Below are 27376 nucleotides of genomic sequence, written 5' to 3'. Positions count from 1 at the left end.
CGTAGCAATAGGCTTAAATCAGCAACAACTATGGTTTTTAGATAGAAGGCTACAGTTAATAGTCGTAGCTATTGAAATGATAGGCATGGATTAAATCTGTAGCAATATTTTCTGTAGCTCAAAATTATCTACAGCTTCAGATTATATCTGTAGCTAAAAGCAGAATGAGAACCGTAGGAAAAGGCTGAAATTAGCAAGAGCTACGGTTTTCAGATAAAGGACTACAATTAATAGCCATAGCTAATGCCTGTTTTTAATTAAAAAAATTAAATAATAATGGCAGCTCTTACCATTGTAGTACACCCTGATAACTCATATAAGCTAATGTTAATAAATACTTCATGGCTAAATCATTCATTCATTCAATCAAACACAATCATCATTCATTCAATCATATACAATCATTCATTTCCATTCACAAAAGTACAATGCCAACATAATAGTTATATGTCTATTTAAAGTTTTCATTAACAGCAAGATCCAATGCCTTCTCGTAGCCAAATAGCTTCTCAACAATTGTGAGAGAAAACTCCATGGATGTGTATCTACTGGTTATCAATTTGCCATCAACTAACACCCTATTGTCAGCTTCGCTTTGATCTGAAAATTTACTGCACATGGCTAAAATCAATTTCATCATACAAAATGGAAGAAATTGCATGTTATGACATTATACGTAAGAGGCTGAAAATGTGTTTGTGTGTGTTTTGAAGATTGAGCTGAAAATGCAATGGACCCACTTGAACAATGGACACTCTGAGGATTGTGCCTCTGAGGCCAACCCCAGCAGATGCGATCGCCATGATAGCCGGGCCAGCGAGGAACCTCGCAACCAATCCGTATGCGGCAAGTTTAGTCCCACAGGCTATGATTCTTGGCTGCAAGGCCATGAACAGTCCTGAAAATTTGAAAATTTCAAAGGTAGTTCATGTCAATTTAAAACATTAGAGAAACAAGGACTAAGAATCATGATGAGCATATCAATGATCTTACCGAGACTGAACATGGCCATCCCAAGACCTACATTTGATAAGATCGTGACAGAATTTTTCATGATTTGAGGCTTCTTAACACCCCATCTATAGTAAGAAAGATGTTAAAAGAAAATCAGATTTAAGAAAATCAGATTTACATGGAAAGAGCAACACATCGAAAATTCAAATCTTTGTCAGAAAAAAAGAAAACTATAATTCCAAATACCCACTTCCAGTTCATGAAGAAAGACTAAAGATCACATCAAAATCCATCGCTCTCCCCGAGGATCAGAAATTCCAAACTCCCAACCTCAATTTCAAGAAAAAAGAGCAAAAGAACAAAGCTAAGTTCAAATCTCTCTCTGAAAATCTATAAAACCCTTCACCAACTGTTCTATACAACAGCAACTATTCAATTAAACCCTTCATACCCCAACAACTATTCCACACACTTCAAAAATCTACTACCATTGTTTTATACAACAACAACATTAAGATATATTTAAATAACAACTGTTAATTTGGAACAACAACTTCCATTGTTCCATTGTTCCTTAGAAAATTTGTAAAAGGAATTTCAATGGTATTTAATGTATAGAAAATCTGCTACCATTGTTGTGTGGAACGCAACCCTGTCTTTGCACTTCCTCTATATACAACACAGCCCAACCCAAGCAAAATTCAGGTTGATGCAAAATTCAGGTAGATAGTGAAACCAAGCAAAAAGAGAAGAAGAAGAAGATGTATACCGAGTTCTATTTCTAGCAAGGTTCGAAAAATTTGGGCTAATAGTGAAACCATGTGATCCTCCATTGATAACGTTAAATGCAGTCACAGGCAAAACAACAGTTTTATTCCCAGCCAGGTTCGCAATTGTGATTTTTGCATAGTAGCTCATTGAATCTATTATTGATCAAATGAACAGCTTAGATCGATGAATTGTGCTGTCAAAGTGACCCAGTGCAACTAAGAATATTATAAGTTATTCTGCTTTGATAGTAGTGGATCATTTCTATATTTCACTTTTGAGGAGATATATGATACTCAGGGTGCGTATGACGCTCCATACTCAGAAAATCTACATGCGGCACACAATGACTCAAATTAAACCAAATTATGAAACAACTTTCTCCAAGTGACGGTCCAAGATAATATTTGTTGAACAATCCTAACCTCTGATTAATGGACATTTGTTTATAAAAATTTGAGCATTGAATGATTTTCATTTTTATCCATCAAATAAGTGTCCACCAATCCAATGTTCAAATTATCAAATAATTACAAATTTTGGTCTACTATACATGAAAAATAATTTGAACTGTTTAATTGGACTTACTTATATATATCATGTATGCAACTTTTACCTCATTTGTGACTTCCTGAGTTTCATCCTTCACAGTGCTAGAGTATCAAAGTTGTCTTCTGTGCTCTTACCGTCTCACATTTTTGCTTCTCTCTCTTGCTTTAGCTCTCTCTTGCTTGACCCTTTTCTTTTTAGAAAATGCTCCAGCTCCCTTAGATCACTATAAGTTATTGTGCTCCTAGTTACATTAAGACACTTAAGACAGCTCAATCCATTAATCTAGACTATTCATTTGGTCCATCGTGCATTTTTTATGGGCTATCCTACAAAACTTACACTGATCCGATGATCCAATCATCCTTCATCTGGCTTTTTTTATAGCCCTTCTTTCTCTTATTCAAAGATGAGATGGTGAGAATTTCCTAACAAAAGTGATTCAATAGAATCATAAGCACTCCATGATGGTCCTAACACATAAATGGCTTGAGTTGTAAAATGAATCTTTTTAATGCCAATCTTCACCATTCTATTAAAAGTCACTGATCAAATGGTTAATATTTGTCAGATTTGGATGATACTTGCATGCTACCCCAGAAAATGTGCTACTATGCAATAATTGAGGAACAACCATGATATCAATTTTTTAGTCTCCAATCACAAGGAAAAAAAATATTCCTTTTTAGCAATAGCAACATTTAAAACAAAAGTTTGAAAACTTTACAACACTAGAAAATAGGCAGCTGGAAAGTGTCCTAGTTTGTCAATTAGCATGAGCGTTGAGTCAGCTAGACAGAGGATCCCCATAGGAAGATTGATCAAGCGATTGTCTCAACAGGATGTGTGCACGAACTCGCCACAGGTAAATCTTAGCCTCACATCCCATGTCCTAAAACTCCAGGTAATTAAAACCGTTAAAAATTGGAAAGAACATCTTAGGTTTTTGGTTAGAAAACTTTTTCAAAACTTCAGGAAAATCTTTGAGTTTTCTACCTTTGTCGATTTATCGATACATGGTTCGATAAAATCGAACCTTATTATCGATGTCCACAAATCTCATTCGATATTATTAGAATGAGGACATAAGATGTCCAACAACCACAAAAATCTCTGGACAGAATTATCGATGTATCGATAGAGGGTTCGATATCATCGACATTTTAATCACGAGTCCATCGAAGAGACTCGATAAAATCGACATCAGGTCTGTTGTGTCTAAAGTTCTGTTAAGGCAAATCATTAATCCTCGATATATCGAAGAGCTCCTCAATATCCTTGGAATTCAAATGTCGATGATATCGGAATTCCTTCGATGATATTGGATTAAGACACATTTCTATCCAGCAAGTTTGTCAGGTTACTTTTCTAAGATCGAGGGTCTCTCGATAAAATTGATATTCAAATATCGATCATATCGAGGCATGGTCGATGTCATCGAATGTGGATATAAACTGTCTGGCAAGCTTGTAGGGAAATTCCTTGGAATTATCGATGAATCGACACTGCCTTGATGTCATCGATATTCAAATTCTGATGATATTGAGTGATGCTTAATCATATTATACACTTGAAATTTTTCAAAGGCAAGTCTCTCACATTTTCAAATGTTGAGGAATCGAACCTTGTGTCGATGAAATCGGAGTTCAAAATCCGATGACATCGACGAACGTTCGATTTCCTCGACCAGCTGGCAAAAGGTTTCAAAAGAGTTTGACATTTGAGTTCGAGTCATCGAGCGGCCAGTTGATAATGTCGAGAGTATACGCTCGATGATATCGACCCTATTCGATGATATCGAACTCTGTAAAAAATATGACCGTTTTATATCCGTTGGAACCTTTTGCTTATTTAATGAGAGCTTGCCCTTGGTTGTTGGATAGAGAGAAAATAGAGACAGCTTTTGAGTGTTTAACCTTACATCATATATCTTATGCCTTTTCTCTCGTGGAAGTTCATCCTCCAATCCACATTTATCATTGACATTCAATAGAGTGGATTAGGGAATGAACTTCTGCATTCAAGGATGATGCAGCTACCACCTTAATGGCAAATCATTAAGCTGGGATGCCTTGAATGCATAGATTATTGGAATCGCTCTATCTCCCTTATAAGAAAACATTTAATAGAGTAGGATTTCATCATAACCTTGACCCAACTCGTTGCCATGTATTGGTACATCTCCTGAGTTGCAAATCAAGGAAGCTGAAGATTCTTCTTCATCAAAGGAGGAGATCTTCATCAATGCACTAAACGGGGCTCATCTACTTATCTGTAAGTCATTAGTGTCCAGAGGACCCTTGTGACCATTTCTTCTTAGGATTGGGTCTAAGGTGTTTCTCACCCCTTACAAGTCCTCATAAGAGGCCTCCAGCGGGAGTGTACGTGGGGGTGCTTTGTGTTAACTCTTACTTTGTGGAGAGCATAAACTCTTAGGTCCTTGTGTGGGTCCTTAACCTGTGTGGTCTAAAACTTAGGTTCCTTGTGTGGATTCTTGGCCAGTGGGTCCTAAAAGTCGGGTACTATGTGTTGACCCTTGCTCATGGGAGTATAAACTGTGTCGTGTAGACATGCTGTGTTAGCCTGAGTATAGGTTGTACTAGTTAGAGGTGAACCTATTGTGAAACCTCCTTTAGTGAGATCTAGTACACTCAAGGGTTGAGTGCGTCCGCTAGAAGTGGAGTAGACAAGTAATCGAACCACTATAAAAATGAATGTGTTTATGATAGCTATTGCCTTTCATTATTTATGTGATTTCCCTAAATACTTTCATACTTGATTATCTTAGATCACACCTCACACACACAGTCACATCCATCATAAACTAATTTGCATATCGTTTATCTCTCAAATAGTTTTATAATTGGATCCTCTACAAGGCTTGGAAGCCAGTAGAGTTACTCTATAGTAATCCTAATGCATGCTTACGTTTAGGATTAGAGGGATAGGATTTTAAATTGTCATAAAATACTACAAAGTCCTATTGACCCCCCTCTAAGACATATTAGCATATTCCTACTTTAACTAAAGCGGTCATTACCGCAATTTCAATTGGTATCAGAACGGGTCTCTCCTAAGGGATTCACCACTTAGAGAGTGATCTTGACTGAAGTTGGTAATATGACCAAATGAGAGGGCTCATCGGTCACTAGACCTTCAGTGTTTGATGGATCAAATTATTCATACTAGAAGGCTAGGATGCATTACTTTCTGAGATCCTTGGATCATGATGTTTGGGATATTGCGAAAAGGGGATATGTGCCACCAACTGAATAAATAGTACTTGATAATGGCACAACTATCACTAAACCAAAAGCCAAAGAAAAGTGGACAACATTCGATAAAGAAAACTAAACTGCTGAGGCTAAAGCAATAAATGTTATCTACTGTGCTGTGTCCCAAGACATTTTCAATCAAATCAGTATGTGTGGGATAGCCAAAGAAGCATGGGATTTGTTGGAAACAACTCATGAAGGAACAAGCACTGTGAAGAGATCCAAACTGCAACTCCTAACATCACAGTTTTAAAGTCTCAGAATTGAAGAGCATGAGACCTTCATGGAGTTCTTCACAAAAATGAACATCATTTGCAACTCCATGGGTGGATTAGGTGAAAAAGTTCCAGTTCCAAAAATCTATAGAGAAATACTAAGATCATTACCGGAACGGTTCAATCCTAAAGTAACAACCACTGAGGAGTGTAGAAACATGGATGAAATGAAAGTAGAAGAACTAGTAGGTTCCCTACAAACATTTAAACTACACTTTAAACAAACTCCAAAATCCAAGACTACTATCCTCAAAACCTCAAAGAATACAACAACTGAGGACATTGAAAGTGAAAGAGAAAACAAAGATGAAGAAGTGGCTTTGTTGGCTCAACGGTTTAGAAAATTCTTTCAGAAAAATCGTGGTCGTCCATTTAAAGGAAGACAGATGAACAACAAACATTTCACAGGTGAATCTGGTAAAAAGTCCAAGGAACCACAATGTTATACCTATCAAAAGTTTGGACATCTGTCTACTGAATATCGAAATTGAAAAACTAAGGGAAAGACAATGGCAACCACATAGGATGATACGGAAGAGTCAAACTCAGAATCTAGCGACTCAGAGAGCGATGGAGACCAGAAATCTTTGAAAATTCTTATGGTCTCCACTGCCTCAACGATTCCCACTAAAACCGAGAATGTTAAAGAACTGTAAGCTAATAAATCATTTCCATCAAATAATGAGGAAACTGATAAGGAAGAAGAAGAACAAGATAAATTACAGGATGCTTACAATCAACTCTACATTCATAGCATCAACATCCTTAAAAGACTTGGAATATTTGAAAACAAAAGGGAATTGCTACAAAAAATCTAGATAAAACTTTAAAAATTAATACACATCTAATTAATGATTTACAGCAATATCATTCAAATAATGATAGACTAGAAAGAATCAACGTCTTCCTTAAATCTAAGTCTGAAAAACTAAACAAGCAGGTTGAGCTATTAAAAGATAAAAACATTCTCCTTCAGAATGAAAATCACACGCTCCTATTTGATTTAGAAGAATCCAAAAAACTTGCTAAGATAAACTATAAATTTTCTTAGAGTGGTGAGAAATTAGAAAAATTCTTAGGTATGGGAAGACCCAGAAAGGACAAGAGTGGCTTAGGATATGATAAATTCAAAACAAAAACTGGAAATGCAGCACCAATGACTGAAAAATCTATTGCTTCAGGAAGTAAACCAAGAGCCACTCCTATTTATCATTTATGTGGTGATTATGGTCATTATAAGTTTGAATGCAAGTCACCTAGGAGGATTCAACATAATTCTAGTCAAAATCATACCGGTAAATATAGACCGACCAGAGGAACAATACAAAATGTCAAGAGTACACCTAGGAATATGGATAGAAGAAATACACATCCATCACCACCTAGAATGACTAACAGAATGAAGGAGTTATTAAATTAAGCGGCTGAATTAAACAAGAAAACAAATGAATATGGAAACACGATTCAGTTGCCTAACTTGATTAAAGAAACTACCATAGTTAAAAATCCTGTCACAAAATGGGTAGTAAAAAAAAAGAAAAATTGCCTTGTTACTCACTCAAATCATATAACAGGCAATGACACTAAGTGGTATCTGGATAGCAGATGCTCAAGACATGTCACAGGTGACAAATCCCTTCTTTCAAATTATTCAGATCTTATTGATGGGATAGTCACCTATGGAGACGGAAGCACCGCTAAGGTAATTGGATAGGGAATTATAAAAGGAATAAATTCGCTCAAAAATGAGAATGCCTTTTGATTAAAAGGATTAACACATAATGTTCTGAGCATTTCTCTAATATGTGACAATAAGCATGTGGTTACATTTAATAAACAGGAATGCGAAATCCTTAACCTATCAAGAAAATCAGTGATGAAGGGTTGTTGCACAAATAACCACTACTATGTCATTAAAGGCGAAGGAAGAACTGATCCATATACCTAGAAATATTGAGCATGGAAACACGAGTCTAGGTCATGCATCTAGATCTAGATAGTTGCCGAAAACATGCAATTTTTGCTGATCTCCTATTGATATATATGAGGTTTCTCACCTTAATCTTTTTGTATATAAACATATTGATGTTTATAATTTTGAATTGGACAATGCTTGTACAAATTTTTACTGTGTATATTGGTTGATATAAAGAGATACATTATTATACATAGAAGATTGTCAATATGCTGCTGAATGAAAAATATATACCTTCGATATGTCTGTCGATAAATCATATGGACTCTCGATTAAATCGACCAAGTTTCGATATCATCGATGCCTCCTTGAAAATTGAAAAGTCACATGATCGAGAATGTTATCGAAGACAGCCTCGATAATATCGAATGGGGTCCATCGATATCATCGAAACAATGTTCAATGATATCGAAGTATGCCGCCCGATAAAAGGCGATCGAGTGGAAAAAATCGCATTTTTCTTTTAAAAATTAATTTTCCTTCTCCTTGCTCGTCCCTTTCAGCTGGAGGTTCATCAATGGGTTCAAGACGTCCTTCAAATTTGGTAATATCCCTTTCATTTCCTCCTTACATCAAGATTCCATCTTGCTCTGTTTAGGGTATTTCCTAATTTTCAAAAGAAACTCTGCCCTTTGTCTCCAAACTCTTCAAATCCCTCTCTGTGAGTATTGAAAAATGGGGAAGGACAAAAAAAAATCATCTGGTCCCAAAGAATCCTCACGATCCTCCAGGCAAAAAGTTCTTGCTCCAAGGGAAAGGGTAAGAGCTACTGAACGTGGGACTCCCACTCGCCAGCGAACACGCTAGACCGCATGCAACAAGTACCAATACAAAGCATCGGCCCCACTTCCAGCATAGGTGAATCCTGTGCTTGCCAAATACACTAGGTGGAAGTTAGTTTTTGAAAGAAAGGTCGACAGAGAATGCCTCCAACCATATAATCTAGAACCCTTATTGGCCGAAATTGGATGGCTACCCCTACTCGATTTTGGCGGTCCTTATCAATATGAGCGGACCTACAATTTCATTGTTCCTGTCATTCGCCGGTGTCTGACCCTCCATTCATCACGATTTCTGTTGATGGTGATGATGTTGAAATTACTCCTGCAGCGGTTGCAAACATCCTTGGGCTCACATTATCACCTGTTGGCCTCTCGAACTTCGACCTTGAGAGTGCTGAAACCCAGTCCATGGTTACCAAATTTCTCTGTCATGGTCATGATATCCTCTGGTATTAAGGCAATGCACTAAAATTAAAGTTCATGGAACCGCGGTATCGTATCCTGCATGGTATCTTTGCCTCCAATATATATACTAACAGCACCAATCGTTCGGATCTCACCGGGTTCATGGCCATGATAGTTTACTTCGTTGCTACAGGGATCCAAATCTACCTTCCTACCCTGATTGTGCATTAGCTGGTATATGCAATTCATACATCTCGGGATGTGCACTTGCCCTATCCTTGGATCATTCACACTGTATGCAATGCGATTGGTTTTCCAACAACTAATGACCCGGAACTTCGCCTTCAACACTTCAACAAGAATAATATTCAAAGAATGGACTTGAAGTTTCACAAATTTCTAAAAGACCAAGCCAAGGAAGGAATTTAATAAGAATGAGAAGGTGGTGTAGGCGATGCTCTAACTGAAGGCGTTAGAATGGTTGAGGGTGACCCTCTTGAGCCCCAACAAGCTTCGTCCTCAATTAAACTCGGGCATACAAAACAGTTCAAGCTTCATCAGGTTAGGATTAGAGCAATACAACGAGATGTCACCTAGCTCAAGGAGTCTATGAATGCACGGTTCACTGTCTTGGAACAACTAGTGAATGGGGTGCAACAAACGGTACAACAATTGGTGGATCTGATCACCTGCAGGCGTGACGATACTGCACTATCTTCCTCCACTCCTCTGCCATAGTGCTGACATTCGAGAACTATCACATACACTTCTCTTATATCCACATATGGGCATTGGTATCTTTTTATATGCCTTACGATCCCATCAGTGTATGTGATAGATTACTAACTTGTATAGTCTGACAGGTTCTTTTATTTTTGGATATGTATATGCCCGTGAATGGGTTAAATACCTATGGCTATTTTTGGGTATTTTTTTTAGTTTTGGGATGGCTGATTATACTACTGCCAATCTTGGGTAGTATGTATTGAAAAGGCTAAGCTATATGTCCTAGGAGGGAAGGGGGGGTGAATAGGACTATGCCAAATTAAACTTTTAACAGCGGAAACTAAAGAATATGATAGCCAACAAAAGAAATGAAACAAATCACAATACAGGAATGTAAAGCAACCTCAAATTCAAGTCTTGAGAAGCTGATACAAATGTTGTTCTAAGGACAACCTTGCACCATAAAAACCAAGGGTTTATGGCCGGACAACCTTACTAGAACGATAAGTATCAATATCCCAAACTGAAGAAGAATAATAAAGGGAAATAGCAGAAAGTAAAGTCTAAACTATTACAACATTCCCACAATGCTTGAAATATAAATATTACAACATTCACATCCACACATACATCCCATAATTCTGGATGATAAAAGATAGGAAATATTACACGAACATTCAAACCACAAGACACAAAGAATTATAGTGGTTCGCCTGTGTGTACACCAACTGTTAAACAACAGCCACACAACTACTCCACTCCTAATATCCTCACACAAGAGATATCAACATTCACTATCAAAATAGGTTTCATAGGTTCACCTAAAACCTTCACAATTGTATCTTTTATATGGGCTTACACAATTCAAAAACCCCACTTTTTGAGTTTTTTGGCTCTCCTCAGATAACCAACACAATGAGATTTTTCTGGCTTAACCTCAAACAAAACCAAAAAAAATGAATTTACAATAAATGTAAAATACCTGAATTTCTCCTTTTGTTGTAGCCCGGAAGAACCAATCAGAGTAGAAGTTTGAATGTGAAGTTCAATGTCCAATACTCACTTTGATATGGTTCTAAGTTCTAATTGATTTTAAATTAAACCATTTGCGCTAGCTATATTTGATTTTGATTCCAAGAAGAAGGAATACAACAATTCCTCTTTTCAATTTAAATTGGAATATAGAAACAAAATCAAATTAAATAAGCTAACAAAAGAGAATATTAAATAAGCACAATGTAGCTTAAAAATAAACACAAACTTATCTCGGAGTGATGCCTTGATTTTACTTAAATTGAGTTATCAATCTCTGAAATTCATTGTCTATTTATAGATGCAAAAATCACACCTACGACTGGTCTTGAGTACTCCATGACTGGTCGTAGATGAAAAGGATTTTTGAACTTTCAAGCGGGATTGAAACAGACGGTAACACGACCGGTCGTAGGGTGTCTACGACTGGTCGTAGGACCTCTACGTCTGGTCGTAGAAAACCCACGACTGGTCGTAGGACTCAAGGATTCATTGCTGTAGTTTGAGTCGAAGAACTAAGACTGGTCGGATGACTAGTTGACACTGTTCACACGACCGGTCGAACAGAATCCAGGACTGGTCGTAGATGAATAGGAAATTCTGAACAATTGCACCAAACTTAGGACTGGTCCTGGATTTTCTAGGATTGGTCGAACTAGTGCTAGGACTAGTTGAACAAGGTCCAGGACTAGTCTTAGAACAGTCCAAATACTTATAAAGTGATTCAATATGAATTATGTATTCAAAATGACCTACCCTAAAGTCAATCTAAGGTCTATCATACTTGAGACATGAAGTATGAACATTGAAACTTCATTCAATCAGATGAAGGTTGACCTTTAAACCTTATGAAGCTTGAGATCTCTACTTGATGTAGCTTGATCTTGAGATCTTCTACAGCTTAGATTTGTCTTCTTAGAATGTACTTCATTTTTGAACATCATCTTTAGACTTGAATAAGCGCTCTTCTGATTGACGTAGTTCTGAACATTGAAGCTTACAGAAGAGGATTAAGTACATGACTTTGCATTTCTTGAAGTAGATTACCATACTTGACTTGAAGCATTGATGCAGTGTCTTAAACATCCAGACAACAACATACACAAGACACATGCAGAGGTTTTGGCACCACAAAATTTGACAACCAAAGAAGCATGAGACCATAGCACTTACAATCTCCCCCTTTGTCAAATTTGTGATAAAACACACTCCAAAGAAGAAAAGCACAACTCATATATAAAAGAACCAGTTACAGCCGGATTAAATAATCATGCACCAATTGTTAACTTAATGAATAATGCACCAGTTGTTAATAAGCACAAATATTATGGCCTAGTTAACGAATCATGCACCAGTTGTTAACAAGCACACTAGTTGTTAACAAGCACAAATATTATAACCTGGTTAATGAATCATGCATCGTTGTTAACAAGCATAAATATTACTCCCCCTGAGTGGCACATATAAATCCAAAAGAAATTTTTATGCTACTACTTCCACAAATATCAATCTATATACCCAATAAATTCTCCCCCTTTTTGTCACAATATGACAAAGGAAGAAATAAAAGGATAATTAGCAGGAGAGTAAGTAATGGATGAACTAGTCAATATATAAGCAAGTTAAAAAGTCCACACACTATAAGCTAGTTCAAACAAAAAAATAGTTACTTAAGGTTCATACACCACCAAAAGTAAAAGGTAATAAAGTTAATACAGACCAATATAATCACTTAATCAGATCCTGAAGAAGGAACAGGAATAGAAGGATCAAGTTGATGAAAGCCCTTATTTATACGCCTAAGATACTTGTGCATATATTTAAACCTTAAATCATGGGCAACATTCATATTTTCTACCTTCTCTTCCAAAGCACGTAAACACGCATCAAACTCAGATGACTCATAATCAGGATCATTTCCAAAGTCAGATTCTATCTCATAAAAAATGTCATCCATGTTAATATCATCAGGAGGAAGATCACTAGCATCTTCTTCATTCCTAGCTTCAGCTCCACTTTCACCAACATCCAGTTGGCCAGGAGTCAATCCCAATTTCATCTTGTTTATATTAGAATTGTTGAAAATGAGATGATGGATAGGAGCCTCTCCAACAAGCATAGACACTAGCATATGATTAGCTCTGATACCAGGATTAGGAAATGAGGAAGACGAGATTTTTTTCCAAATTATAAAAGACCCAACGCGCTCCACGATCAGTCTTGAGCTGTCCTTGACCGGTCGAGTACAACCACTACTAGTCTTGTACAGGAAAAAACATGTATTTTTTTATAAAAATTTATAATTTAACCACATAAAGTATCAAATATATATATACACTATGATACATACATGCATAAATAATCAATTTTGAATGCACATACCAAGATCAAATTTTAACTTATTAAACCTACTTTTGTTGAGCGGTTTAGTGAAAATGTCAGCAAGTTGAGTCTCAGTCAGAATGTATTCTAAAGATATTATTTTTTCTTCCACTAATTCATGAATATAATGATACCTAATGTCAATGTTCTTAGTACGTGAATGTTGGATTGGATTTTTTGAAATATTTATCACACTACAATTATCACAATATAATATTATTGATTCTTGTGCAATTCCATAATCGCTTAACATACGTTTCATCCAAACAAGCTGAGTACATGCATTTCCTACTGCGATGTATTCAGCCTCAGTAGTTGAGAGCGATATAGAACTTTGTTTCTTGCTGAACCAAGAAACTAAACAATTTCTAATATGAAAACAACCACCACTGGTTGATTTCCTATCATCGATATTACTAACCCAATCAGCATCAGAGTACCCAGCCAATTGAACACTAGTATCATATGGATACCAAAGACCCAATTTAGCAGTACTTGCAACATATCTCATAATCTGCTTGACCGTAATTAGATATGACTCTTTAGGGTTAGATTGATATCTAGAGCAAATACCAACACTTAAAGTAATATCAGGTCTACTAGCAGTTAAATAAAGTAGACTACCAATCATACTTCTATACAGTCTAGGATCCACATCTTTACTTGTAGAGTCCTTTGAGAGTCTTAAAGTTATACTCATATGAGTATCAAAGTTCTTACCATTCTCAAATCCGAACCTTTTAATCAAGTTCAAGGCATACTTGGTTTGAGAAATAAAAATACCATCAGGTTGTTGTTTTACTTGCAACCCTAGAAAAATGTTTAATTCTCCAACCATGCTCATTTCGAACTTAGATTTCATTAAATCTGCAAACTCAACAGTCATGTTAGTACATGTTGATCCATAAATAATATCATCAACATAGATTTGAACCATTAAGATATCATCATTATATTTCTTAACAAAGAGAGTCTTATCGACACTGCCCATTTTAAAATTATGACTTAGTAAATACTTAGTCAATTTTTTGTACCATGCCCTGGGAGCTTGTTTTAAACCGTAGAGAGCCTTTTTAAGGTGATACACATGATCAGTGTTCTTAGGGTCTTCAAAACCCATTGGTTGTTCCACATACACTTCTTCATGTAGATCACCATTTAAGAAGGCACTCTTTACATCCATTTAATAAATTTTAAACTTCCTAAAGCATGCAATGGATATAAAAAGTCTGATTAACTCAAGACGAGCTACTGGGGCAAAGGTTTCATCATAATCAATGCCTTCTATTTGAATGTACCCTTGTACAACTAGTCTGGCCTTGTTTCGAATAATATTACCAAGTTCATCAAACTTATTTTTGAAAATCCACTTAGTTCCTATGAGCTCTTCTTGCATCGCAACTATCTAGTTTTCGTCAAAAAAAGCTTCTTTTACGTTAGCCGGTTCTATTTGGGATGTGAAGAACATGTAATTACATATGTCTTCTAGTTGTCTACAAGTGTACACACCAATGAGAGGGTTTTCAAGAATCTGAGTAGTTGGATGATCTTTAACAGACCTCTGTTTAGTATTAGTTTGATTTGATGAAGTATCTGGTTTGTCAATTAAAAGAACCTCATCATTATCTGAACTTGGGGCAGGTGTATTCAAATGATCATCTATGACCATATTTATAGATTCTTGAATCACACTAGTCCTTTTGTTCAGTACGTGATATGCATGACTGCTTAAAGAATATCCTAAAAAGATTCCTTCATCACTTTTAGTGTTAAATTTTTCCAGATTTTCACGGTCACGCAAAATATAGCACTTGCTGCCAAAAACTCGAAAGTATTTGACAGTAGGCTTCTTATCAAACCAAATTTTATAAGCAATTTTATTATTATATTTACATGTATAAACTCGGTTAATAATATAGCACGCACTATTTATAACTTCAGCCCATAGATTTCTAGGGAGCTTCATACTATTCAACATTACATTTTCCATTTCTTGAAGTACTCTATTTTTCCTCTTCACAATTTTATTTTGTTGTGGTGTTTGGGAGCAAAGAATTCATGCGATATTCCCTGATCGCTATAGAATTTTTCAAAACTATTATTCTCAAATTCAGATCCATGATCACTACGGATTTTACTGACTTGAGAACCCTTTTCAGTTTGAATCCGCTTGAGCACTCTTTTTACTTCATCAAGGGTTTCTGATTTATCACTTAAGAAGGCTACCCATGTGAATCTAGTATAATCATCCACGATCACCAGAATGTAGGCCACCTCGACTCTTTGACCTGGTTGGTCCTATAAGATCCATATGAAGAAGTTCGAGTAGTCTTGATGTGGCATTGGAGTTCACTTTCTTATGAGGGCTCCTTATTTGTTTACCAATCTGGCATTCGCCACATATTTTGTCTACTTTATGTATTTAGACCTCTTATTAGTTCTCTTTTGCTCAATCTATATAAATTACGGTAGTGTACATGTCTAAGGCGTTTATGTCATAATTTCGTTTCATCAATATGGACCATGTAACACAATTGATTAGATGAGCTACCATCGCATACAATATAACAATTTTCAGAAGTCCTATGACCAGTTAATATTACAGAACCCTTTTTGTTTAAGATTTCACGACCATGATTTGAAAACTTCACACTATGATTGTTATCGCATATTTGAGATATGATTAACAGGTTGTGTTTTAGTCCCTCAACATATAAAACATTCTTAAATAAGGAAAGATTATAGAGTTGAACCGTACCTTGGCCAATAATCTTGCAGTTGCTACCATCACCAAATGTGACTGACCCATCAATCATATCTTTAAGATCGGTAAATAAAGCCTTGTCGCCTATCATATGCCTGGAGCATCCACTATCTAGGTACCACTTTGAATGACTTGTAGCTTTGAAACCAGTGTGGGCAACCAAGCAAGTAACCTTAGGAACCCATTTCATAACAGTTTTGGGTTTAGGAGAGTAGTTGGTCTTCTTCTGTCTGTTGTTGTAAGAATGACATACTAAGTTAGATTTTAAAAGCTCCTTAAGTAAATCAACTATTTTTTCGGCTAAAGGGTTTCGATTCTGATTTTTATAGTTAATAAAGTTGCTTTTAAGTTTTTGAAAAGTTTTAGCATTTTTAGAAAAACCTTGAATAGTACTTTTCCCTTTTGAGTTAGAGGTTTCTCCTTTCACAAACTTAGGAGGAGTATTCTTTTGTTTAGAAGGTATATTCTTATCATAGCCCAACCCGGATCTATCACCACATTTTCTAGATCTGGATAAGAGTTTTTCAAACTTTGAATCTCCTTGGGGATACCTCCATGTATCCTTTAAACTCAAAAGTGAAGAGTTTTCAAGTTTAAGTTTGTCATTTTCAGATTTAAGATTTTCAATCAGGGAGGTTTTGAATTCTAAATCGCATTTAGTCTTTTTAAAACAATCTGAAATATGGAATTTTTCTAAAACAAGAGACTCATAATTTTCTTTAAGCTTTAAAAATTTTTCTTTTTGAAGTTTAAGTTTGACAGCAATTTTACAACTTTCCTTATATAGGGCATTGTAAGCATCTTGAAGATCATCTTCATTTTCACAATCACTATTCAGATTTTCTTCACTTGTTAAATCATCATTATCTGAAAATGTGAATTTGGCTAGAGTCATAAGAGCTTTAACTTCACTGCCCGAATCGGTTTCAAAATCTTCTGATTCAAAAGAGGCTTCAGAATCAGAGGATTCATCCCAAGTAGCCAACATACCCTTCTTTTTGGGTTTGTCCTTTTTAGGACACTTGTTTGCCAAATGCTCATATTCTTTACAGTTGTAACACTGACTGTCTTTTAATAATTTTCAAGATTTAGATTTAGGTTTAGATCATTTCTTACCATTTTCTTTTTGAAAATCAACCTTCTTTTTACTTTCGAAAATTTTGTAAAATTTTTCGCCAAAGGGCCATATCATCTTTAGAGTTTTCTAAATCAGAATTTTCTTAAAAACTATTTTTAAAAGATTTAAGAGCAATTGATTTTCCTTTTAGAGCTTTAAAAGTTAACTCATAAGTTGTAAAGAGCCAACTAATTCCTCTACCCTCATATTGTCCGTATCACAAAGTTCCTAAATCGCGATTACCTTAAAATTGAACCATTCAGGATGTGAGCGTAGTATCTTTACACACACTTTACTTTCTAGGATTTTATCACCAAGACCCCACATATAGTTCACAATGTCATTTAATCTAGTGTAAAAGTCCATAAACATTTCATTTTCCTCCATATGAATTTCTTCAAATTTGGTTGTGAGGATTTGGACTTTAGATTTCTTGACGATTGATGTACCTTCGTGTGTCATTTGTAATATATCCCAGGCTTGCTTTGCAGGATCACAGGATATAATTCTTTTGAACTCATCCGGTGATAGTATGCAAGTGATTGCATTTAGCACTTTTGCATTTGCACTACTCTCACTTTTCTGAAGTGTGGTCCAAGAAAAATAAGTTGTTATTCTCATTGTTTTTGAACCATCGATACCAGTCACTTCAGTGGTAGGAGGGGTCCATTCATTCATTGTGGCAAGCCACACACTTTCATCCATGGATTTAAGGAAAATCCTCATCTTGGCTTTCCAATAGGCATAATTGGTGCCATCAAATGGTGGAGGCCTAGTGACTGAAAGACTATCAAAATTTGACATTTTATATATAGCTTAGATCGTTAGCTGAGGAAATGAATCCAAGAATAAAGAATTAAAAGTGAGCTATTAGGCTCTGATACCACTTGAAAAGGCTAAGCTATATGTCCTAAGGGGGGTGTGAATAGGACTATGCCAAATTAAACTTTTAACAGCCGAAACTAAAGAATATGATAGCCAATAAAAGCAATGAAACAAATCACAATCCAGGAATGTAAAGCAACCTCAAATTCAAGTCTTAAGAGGCTGATACAAATGTTGTTCTAAGGACAACCTTAAACCATAAAAACCAAGGGTTTATGGCCGGACAACCTTACTAGAACGATAAGTATCAATATCCCAAACTGAAGAAGAATAATAAAGGGAAATAGCAGAAAGTAGTCTAAACTATTACAACATTCCCACAATTCTTGAAATGTAAATATTACAACATTCACATCACACATACAACCCACAATTCTGGATGATAAAAGATAGGAAATATTAAAAGAACATTCAAACCACAAGACACAAAGAATTATAGTGGTTCGCCTGTGTGTACACCAACTGTTAAACAACAGCCACACAGCTACTCCACTCCTAATATCCTCACACAGGGGATATCAGCATTTACTATCAAAATAGGTTTCACAAGTTCACCTAAAACCTTCATAATTGTGTCTTTTATATGGGCTTACACAATTCAAAAACTCCACTTTTTGAGTTTTCTGGCTCTCCTTAGATAACCAACACAATGAGATTTTTCTGGCTTAACCTCAAACAAAACCAAAATAATTGAATTTACAATAAATGTAAAATACCTGGATTTCTCCTTTTGTTGTAGCCCGGAAGAACCAATCAGAGTAGAAGTTTGAATGTGAAGTTCAATGTCCAATACTCACTTTGATATGGTTCTAATTTCTAATTGATTTTAAATTAAACCAGTTGGGCTAACAATATTTGATTTTGATTCCAAGAAGAAGGAATACAACAATTCTTCTTTTCACTTTAGATTAGAATATAGAAACAAAATCAAATTAAATAAGCTAATAAAAGAGAATATTAAATAAGCACAATGTAGCTTAAAAATAAACACAAACTTATCTCAGAGTAATGCCTTGATTTTACTTGAATTGAGTTATCCATCTCTGAAATTTGTCATCTATTAATAGATGTAAAAATCACACCTACAACTAGTCGTAAGTACTCCACGACTGGTCGTAGATGAAACAAATTTTTAAACTTTCAAGCGGGATTTGTAAGACCCGTGTCCTAGTCTGTACTGTTCCGTTGGTTTTCACGGTCCTTCCGGTCAAATTCTGGCAACCTTCGCACCGTATCCGGTGTTTGTGCATGATCCTAAGCCAGGTCCCGCGCACCGACGTCGGCTCGATCCAAAAGTTGTATCATAGCGACCGCGTCGTCGCCGCGGTTCCAACGTCGTGACTTGCGCACCGAACCGATACCCAGGCAAGAAGATGCCGATCTGCGTTTATTTAGAAGAAACACCACGCGTTGCGGATTTCGAGGGAATCTCTACACAATTAGTCCCATCAATCAACCATAAATGCAATCATACCTCAAGTACTACAACCCATTTCCTCCTTTTTCAAAAGTCTACTCTCTTTCCACCTCACCATTCCTCTTTTTCTCATTTTCAACCACAATCATCTCTCTTCTCCACCAATTTCAAACTAAACCATACCTCTCATCACTCCTTTCTTACAACCATCACTCCACCCATCCCTTCATCCATTATTTCTATCTCTCCTTCTCATTCTCTAGCAATTTTTCAAATCCCATGAGAGCTCCAATATCCAAGCTCTCTCCCAAATAACAAGTGTGGTCCACCTTCTCATCTTCCATCTCAACCATCTAAACCCCATCAACCTCCATCAAAGTTAAAGCTAAGGAGCATTGGAGTCTAAGGGACCAAGAAGAAGGAAGATAAAGTGGGTGATTTGTCATTATTTTAAAATTTAGGGCCCACTTGTTGGTGGGACCCATTTGGATGTATGTGATTTAATCAAGAGGGCCCATAGTGGCGGGGTTCCTCTATCTCACCGTATATCTCTCTCCATCTCTCTCTCTCTTTCTTTGTAATGGTGTGGATCCCACCAATATGTGTTACATCTACCCCGTCCATCTACATCAAACGGTGTGGCCCACTCTATTACAGGTGATGATCCACACCATCCATTGTTTGGATGGACCCAATGCTTTATATATATATATATATATATATATATATATATATATATATATATATGTTATATTTTGTATAATATATATATAATATATAATATAATATGTATAATATATATAATATAATATATGTATTATATGTATATATTTGGTGGGCCACGTTCATGTGGGACCCATCACAATATATGTGTTTGACCACACCATCCAGCGTCACTGGATGCTGGACGGGCGTGGCCAACTTGGAGTGTGTATACTGACAATGGTGTATACTCACAAGCTAACAAAAACGTTATTAAGGGAGCCTTTTTGGAGTAGGCTGCCCATGCAGGCCCCACCTTGATGTATAGACACAATCCAAGCCGTCCATCCTTCTCCTCAGATCACTTTAGACGTTGAGCTGAAAAAATTGAGGCTGACCCCATTTTCTGGTGGGCCATACCATAGGAACTATTGGTATTACCCTTAAAATCCACCGTGACCCTTCTATTTGCCAAAAATAGGGCGAATTTTGGACTCCTTTGGTCGGTCTTGGACCAAGGAATCCAATGGCTGGTGTGGATCTGGTTGATGTGGGCCCCGTCTGTGGAAAACCACAGAAAAACGGTTTTTTTCAAAAAAAAAGAAGGAAGAAGCAGCATGCAGCGGCGCTGCTGCTGCTGTCAGAGCGCCACAGGCGCTGCCTGTGCCCGACGACGGACGGACGGACTGGGCTCACGGCCCCAGTTGTGGGCCCCACCTTGATGCCTTTCGACCATCCACACCGTGCATTTGATGGGTCCCTATGGACCATCCGTCCATACCAAAAATCAGACTTATACGGAACTCATGTGGACCACACCATTTAAAATCGTGTGAAGACATGCCAAAACATATAAAATCACTTGGTGGGGCCTACCTGAGTTTTGAACGTTGCTGAAACTTGGTTTGGACCGTCAACTAGGTGGGACTCACCTAATGGGCGGGCCGGATCTGTGGACCACATCACAGTGGGCCCTAGGTTGGGTGGCCTCATCAACGTTAATGGTAAATAAACATTACTGTGGGGCCTGGTCCAGACCGGGTTGTATGAAAAATAAACATTACGGTGGGCCCCTCCACCTCGTGGCCCTGTGTGATCAGGTTGTATGAAAAATAAACATTTCAGTGGGCCCTTGGTCCACATGACCCCATCAACAGGCTGTATGGAAAATTAAAAAAATACAGTGGGCCCTATCCAGGCCCACGTGACCTTATGGATAGATTGGATGATAAAAAAAAATACAGTGGGCTCTACCCTGGTCCACATGACCCTATGAATAGTTGGGTGGAAAATAAATATTATGTTGGGCCTTAAGTTGGGTGGAAAATAAACATTATGTTTGGCCTTAAGTTGGGTGAAAAATAAACATTATATTGGGCCTTAAGCTGGGTGGAAAATGAGCATTTTAGTGGGCCCCACTTATGTAAGTATTGTAAACCACACCCTCTATTAGTGTGGGCTCCATCATAATGTATGTGTTTCATCCAACTGTCCAACTGTTTTGGAGATAATTTAAGGTCCATTGTGGAGGCCCATCTTCATGTATTGGTGGTCTTTGTTGAGGCCTACCTTGATTTATATTAGGCCCATATTATGAGGCCCATTTGATGTACTGGAGGCCCACGGGTCAAGGCCCAATATGGTGTAATTCCACCATGATATATGTATTGATTTTGTAACGGGCCACGCCTTGGGAGAAATGCTGGTTTGACGTCCACATTGAATGGATAATGTTGGTTAAATGTTCGCATTATAACTCTCCCTAAGGCGCACTGATAAGCCCATACTTGTGGAAAGTAAGCCGTCTAGGCCCATCTCCGTTATGCACTGAGCTCATCCCTTTATACATGATTAGTATAGATCCATGATTCATGATCATCCACATCATATGTATGCCTGATGTGAGGAGTGACCGATCATATCATATGCCTTTGGGCGGACTGTTTATGGGCTCCCTGATAAGCGGAGTTGCCCATATAAATGCATGGTACACACAGGACTGTTGCATGACTGATAATATGATTCATGCACTTGCATTTGTGTGATTGTAGTTACTATATGCCCTAGCAACATCAGGGCCATAGCCTTCACAGACACATCGTGGATGGCTGGGTTGGATACCGAAAATGTTTGGTTCTAGCATACGGGAGCCATAGATGTCCCTGGATGAAAATCCCTAAACCTGATGGTACCAGAGGATGACTCCAATGTCGAGACCAAGTGGATATGTGAGCGCATGAGGGCCGAATACCAGGAGGCCGCGTCTCCCACTGTGTCGTGGTCGGTTGGAAAGGAGTGTGGCCTTACTCGCCCGAGGGTAGGGGGCAATACTAAGCTGAGTTTGACCATCTCGCGAATGGGTCCGCTATCGACATGCCGAATAGGTATTGGCAGACTATTGGTCAGGCGGATAGTGAGATTTCTTACGCTCACTTAGACTGTGCGGCTAGGAGAGCGACAGTGCCATTTGGAGTGTATTGAACCCCGGTGATTATCCAGAATGAGAACTATACTGATACATGATGAGGATTGGCATGCTTGAGTTGCATCTCGCATCACATGGCCGTGTTATGACCGATGGCATTCATATATTGCACTACGTAGCCTTGGTACGTCTGATTGCATTCATGTACTCATCACCATGATTCTGCATTACTCTGACCTTGCATTTTGAGCACGCTTATATTGCGCACATACTTACACCACCCTCTAAGCTTTCTATAAGCTTATGCACGATTGATGCGTGCAGGTGACGCCAGGACGCAGTCGCAGCCATAGTCTCGCTGTAGTTGGAGCGTGCAGTCGAGCTTCTGGAGTTTTGTTTCTTTTGTTACATTGTATTTTCCCTTTCAGTCGCATTGTACTCAAAAGTTTTTTATCATAGTGGATTTTATGGTGGTGTTCTTGTGGTTATTGTTCGTGGGTTATGCTTTTGGTTATGCTCGTTATGAACCAGACTGATGATTATAAATCCTCCTTGTAGTATCCCAGGATCGGAACCTGGTGAATAGGTGTCGGGATCCGAGAATGGGGTTCTACGGAGGCTGTCGGCGCCGGATTCGGCGATCGGAAATTTTGTGAGCCCGGTTTCCGAGTTCGGGGCGTGACAGGATTGAAACAAACGGTTACACGATTGGTAGTGGGACCTCTACGACTGGTCGTAGAAAACCCACGACTGGTCGTAGGACTCAAGGATTCGTTGTTGTAGTTTGAGTCGAAGAACTAAGACTGGTCGGATGACTAGTCGACACTGTTCACACGACCGGTTGAACAGAGTCCAGGACTGGTCGTAGATGAACAGAAAATTCTGAACAATTGCAACAAACTTAGGACTGGTCCTTGATTTTCTAGGACTAGTCAAACCAGTGCTAGGACTAGTCGAACAAGGTCCAGGACTAGTCTTAGAACAGACCAAATACTTATAAAGTGATTCAATATGAATTATGTATTCAAAATGACCTACCCTAAGGTCAATCTAAGGTCTATCATACCTAAGACATGAAGTATGAACATTGAAACTTCATTCAATCAGATGAAGGTTGACCTTTGAACTTTATGAAGCTTAAAATCTCTACTTGATGTAGCTTGATCTTGAGATCTTCTACAGCTTGGATTTGTCTTCTTAGAATGTACTTCATTTTTGAACATCATCTTTAGACTTGAACAAGCGCTCTTCTAATTGACGTAGTTCTAAACATTGAAGCTTACAGAAGAGGATCAAGTACATGACTTTACATTTCTTGAAGTAGATCATCGTAATTGACTTAAAGCATTCATGCAGTTTCTTGAACATCTATATAACAACAAACTACACAAGACACATATAGAGGTTTTGACACCACAAAATTTGACAACCAAAGGAGCATGAGACCATAGCACTTACATGTATATTTTTGGATATTTTGGAATCTAGCTATTCATATCTCATATATCATTACTGCCATATTTTGTAATCCCCTGTTTTCTCTGGTTCATATCGACAATGAAATCTGATGTGTGTGATGCTTGCTCCTTATCTCCATTTTATCTGCTTCTCTTACTGCTCTACTTGATCTCCTATGCATACCTACCTTCTGTCTTGACATGTTTCTTTTACATCTATCTATTGTACTTATGCTCCCTGAATTTTGGTTCGCCCATATTCTCTAACTTTAGTCAATATCACATGTTTTGTTATCCTTTATCAATGACTGACAAAAAGGGGGAGAACAAATCATCCATATCCCCAAAGGAAAATTGTGTGTATCTGTTCATGGATGCTGGTGTAGGTGTTAGGGGGAGCAACTGCAAGATAACAAGAGGAGATTGCTGTTAGGGGGAGCAGCTACTGATGTGTGTGTGTGTGTGTGTGCAAACTAGATAAACTTTGTAAAATTGTGTAAAGTTCATGTACACACAATTTAGGGTGTTCGTCTAGAAGATGTTCTAGGGTGTTTTGGTGTTTTTGTCATGTAATTGACAAAGGGGGAGATTGAAAGTGCCTTGGTTTGTCAATTAGCATGAGCATTGGGTCAGCTAGACAGAGGAGCCCCATAGGAAGATTGATCAAGCGATTATCTCAACAGGATGTGTGCACGAACTCGCCACAGGTAAATCTTAGCCTCACATCCCATGTCCCAAAACTCCAGGTAATTAAAACCCTTAAAAATTGGAAAGAACATCTTAAGTTTTTGGTTAGAAAACTTTTTCAAAACTTCAGGAAAATCTTTGAGTTTTCTACCTGTGTCGATTTATCAATACATGGTTCGATAAAATCGAACCTTGTTATCGATGTCCTCAAATCTCACTCGATATTATCAGAATGAGGACATAAGATGTCTAGCAACTACAAAAATCTCTAGACAAAATTATCGATGTATCGATAGAGGGTTTGATATCATCGACATTTGAATCTTGAGTCCATCAAAGAGACTCGATAAAATCGACATCAGGTCTGTTGTGTCTAAACTTCTGCTAAGGCAAATCATGTAATCCTCGATATATATCCTCAGAATTCAAATATCGATGATATCGGAATCCCTTGAATGATATCGGATTAGGACACATTTCTATCCAGCAAGTTTGTCAGGTTGTTTTTTTCTAGGATCGAGGGTCACTAGATAAAATCAATATTCAAATATTGATGATATCGAGGCATGGTTGATGTCATCGAATGTGGACACAAATTGTCCAGCAAGCCTATAGGAAAATTCCTTGAAATTATCAATGAATCGACACTGCCTCGATATCATCAATATTCAAATTCCAATGATATCGAATGATGCTCGATCATATCATACACCTGAAATTTTTCAAAGGTGAGACTCTCACATTTTCAAATGTCAAGGAAAACCTCGTGTCGATGAAATCAGAGTTCGAAATCTGATGACATCGACGCACATTTGATTTCCTCGACCAGGTGGAAAAAGGTTTCAAAAGCGTTTGACATTTGAGTTTGTGTCATCAAGCAGCCAGTCGATGCTATCAAGAGTATATGCTCGATGATATCGAACTCTGTAAAAAAATGTGACCGTTTTATATCCGTTGGAACCTTTTCCCTATTTAATGAGTGCTTGCCCTTGGTTGTTGGATAGAGAGAAAATAGTGACAGCTTTTGAGTGTTTAACCTTACATCATATACCCTAAGCCTTTTCTCTCATGGAAGTTCATCCTCCAATCCACCCTTATCATTGACATTCAATAAAGTGGATTGGGGAATGAACTTCGACATTCAAGGATCCTACACCTACCACCATAATGGCAAATCATTAAGCCGGGATACCTTAAATAAATAGATGATTGGAATCGCTCTATCTCCCTTATAGGAAAACATTTAATAGAGTAGGATTCCATCATAACCTTGATCTAACCCGTCACCATGTATTGGTACATCTCCTGAGTTACGGATCAAGGAAGCTGAAGATTCTTCATCATCAAAGGAGGAGATTTTCATCAACATGCTAAATGGAGCTCATCTAATTATCTGTAAGTCATTAGAGTTCAAAGGACCCTTGTGATCATTCCTTCTTAAGATTGGGTTTAAGGTGTTTCTCACCCCTTGCAAGTCCTCATTGGAGGCCTCCAGCTGGAATGTACATGGGGGTACTTTGTGTTAACCCTTACTCTGTGAAGAGCATAAACTGGTTAGAGGTGAACCTATTTAAAACCTTCAGTTAGAGGTGAACTTGTTGTGCAACCTCTATTAGGTTCCTTGTGTGGATCCTTGGCCAGTGGGGCCTAAAAGTCGGGTACTATGTATTGACCCTTGCTCATGGGAGTGTAAACTGTGTCGTGTAGACACGCTGTGTTAGCCTGAGTTTAGGTTGTAATGGTTAGTGGTGAACCTGATTAAAAACCTCCAGTTTGAGGTGAAACTATTGTGAAACCTCCTTTAGTGAGATCTAGTACACTAAAGGGCTAAGTGCGTCCGCCGGAAGTGGAGTAGACAAGTAGTCCAACCACTATAAAAATGATTGTGTTTGTGATTGCTATTGTCTTTCATTATTTATGTGATTTCCTTAAATACTTTCATACTTGATTATCTTAGATCACACCTCACACACACAGTCATATCCATCATAAACTGACTTGCATATTGTTTATCTCTCAAATAGTTTTATGATTGGATCCTCTACAAGGCTTGGAAGCTAGTAGAGTTACTCTATAGTAATCCTAATGCATGCTTACATTTAGGATTAGAGTGATAGGATTTTAAATTGTCATGAAATACTACAAAGTCCTATTCACCCCCCTCTAGGATATATTGGCATATTCCTACTTTAACTAAAGCAGTCATTACAGCAATTTCACAGCTTTGGATAGCCCTAAAGGAAGTATAACCAAAGAAAAAGATCCAAATACAACTTCACCTTGAACTGCAGGGTACTGTTGATAGCATCACTTATTAGCTCCCAGTTTGGTCCCTTATCATGCATGAGGACAACAAGTGCCTGAAATAAGAAATTTTAGTTAGGGAGTTCTCCATTGTCCATACAATTATCCAAAATGATAATATGGTCAGGTGGAGCACACTGACCTGGTCTTCAAAAACTGACTACGGACTTCCTGACCCTGACTATCTAGCAGGTATCTGCAAAGGTGGAAGGACAAAGGTACTAAAATTTTACAAACATTTGACTTTGCTATAAGCAATCTTTAGAGGTAACTTGCACTAAAATTCTGCAACCATTTGACTTTGCTATAATGCAATCTTTTGAGCTAGCAAACACTTTTTAAAGTTTGTGGTATCTTATTAAAAAACCATGTTGAACATTAGATTTCATATTTATTCTATTTACATGGGTTTCAATTTCTCAAAACCATTAAAATGACCAAATAGAATTTTCAAAAATATCGTGCCAACATCAACAGCCACATTTCTAGAGATGG

The 27376-nt window shown here is 37.5% G+C and overlaps 1 protein-coding gene across 4 annotated transcripts; it reads right to left on the bottom strand.

The window, feature by feature from the left end:
• Positions 1-412: 412 nt before the first annotated feature.
• On the bottom strand, positions 413-27247 carry LOC131257430 (probable auxin efflux carrier component 1b). Of its 4 annotated transcripts, XM_058258288.1 has the most exons (5): positions 27024-27245; positions 26857-26937; positions 994-1079; positions 741-898; positions 413-611 (listed from the first exon to the last, which is right to left on the bottom strand). In XM_058258288.1, exons 2-5 carry the CDS (start codon positions 26883-26885, stop codon positions 609-611), a joined length of 276 nt encoding a protein of 91 aa, XP_058114271.1. In that variant the 5' UTR covers positions 26886-26937; positions 27024-27245; the 3' UTR covers positions 413-608. The 4 variants fall into 4 exon arrangements, with proteins under 4 accessions (XP_058114271.1, XP_058114268.1, XP_058114269.1 ...); XM_058258285.1 differs by lacking the exon at positions 413-611 and having other exon boundaries at positions 630-898; positions 27024-27247; XM_058258286.1 differs by lacking the exon at positions 413-611 and having other exon boundaries at positions 630-898; positions 26857-27247.
• Between the last annotated feature and the right edge of the window lie 129 nt (positions 27248-27376).

Source organism: Magnolia sinica, chromosome 10, assembly GCF_029962835.1.
Source record: "Magnolia sinica isolate HGM2019 chromosome 10, MsV1, whole genome shotgun sequence".
In the NCBI taxonomy this organism is placed as follows: domain Eukaryota; kingdom Viridiplantae; phylum Streptophyta; class Magnoliopsida; order Magnoliales; family Magnoliaceae; genus Magnolia; species Magnolia sinica.
Note: the sequence above shows the minus strand (reverse complement) of the source record. Positions and strands in the feature narration are given on the sequence as shown.

Coding starts and splice junctions, on each gene's coding strand:
- LOC131257430 (XM_058258286.1), bottom strand. CDS start 26,885: ATGCTATCAACAGTACCCTGCAGTTCAAG. Junction 1,080..26,856: donor ACAGTACCCTGCAGTTCAAG/GTGAAGTTGTAT, acceptor TTCTTACTATAG/ATGGGGTGTTAAGAAGCCTC. Junction 899..993: donor GATGGCCATGTTCAGTCTCG/GTAAGATCATTG, acceptor TCAAATTTTCAG/GACTGTTCATGGCCTTGCAG.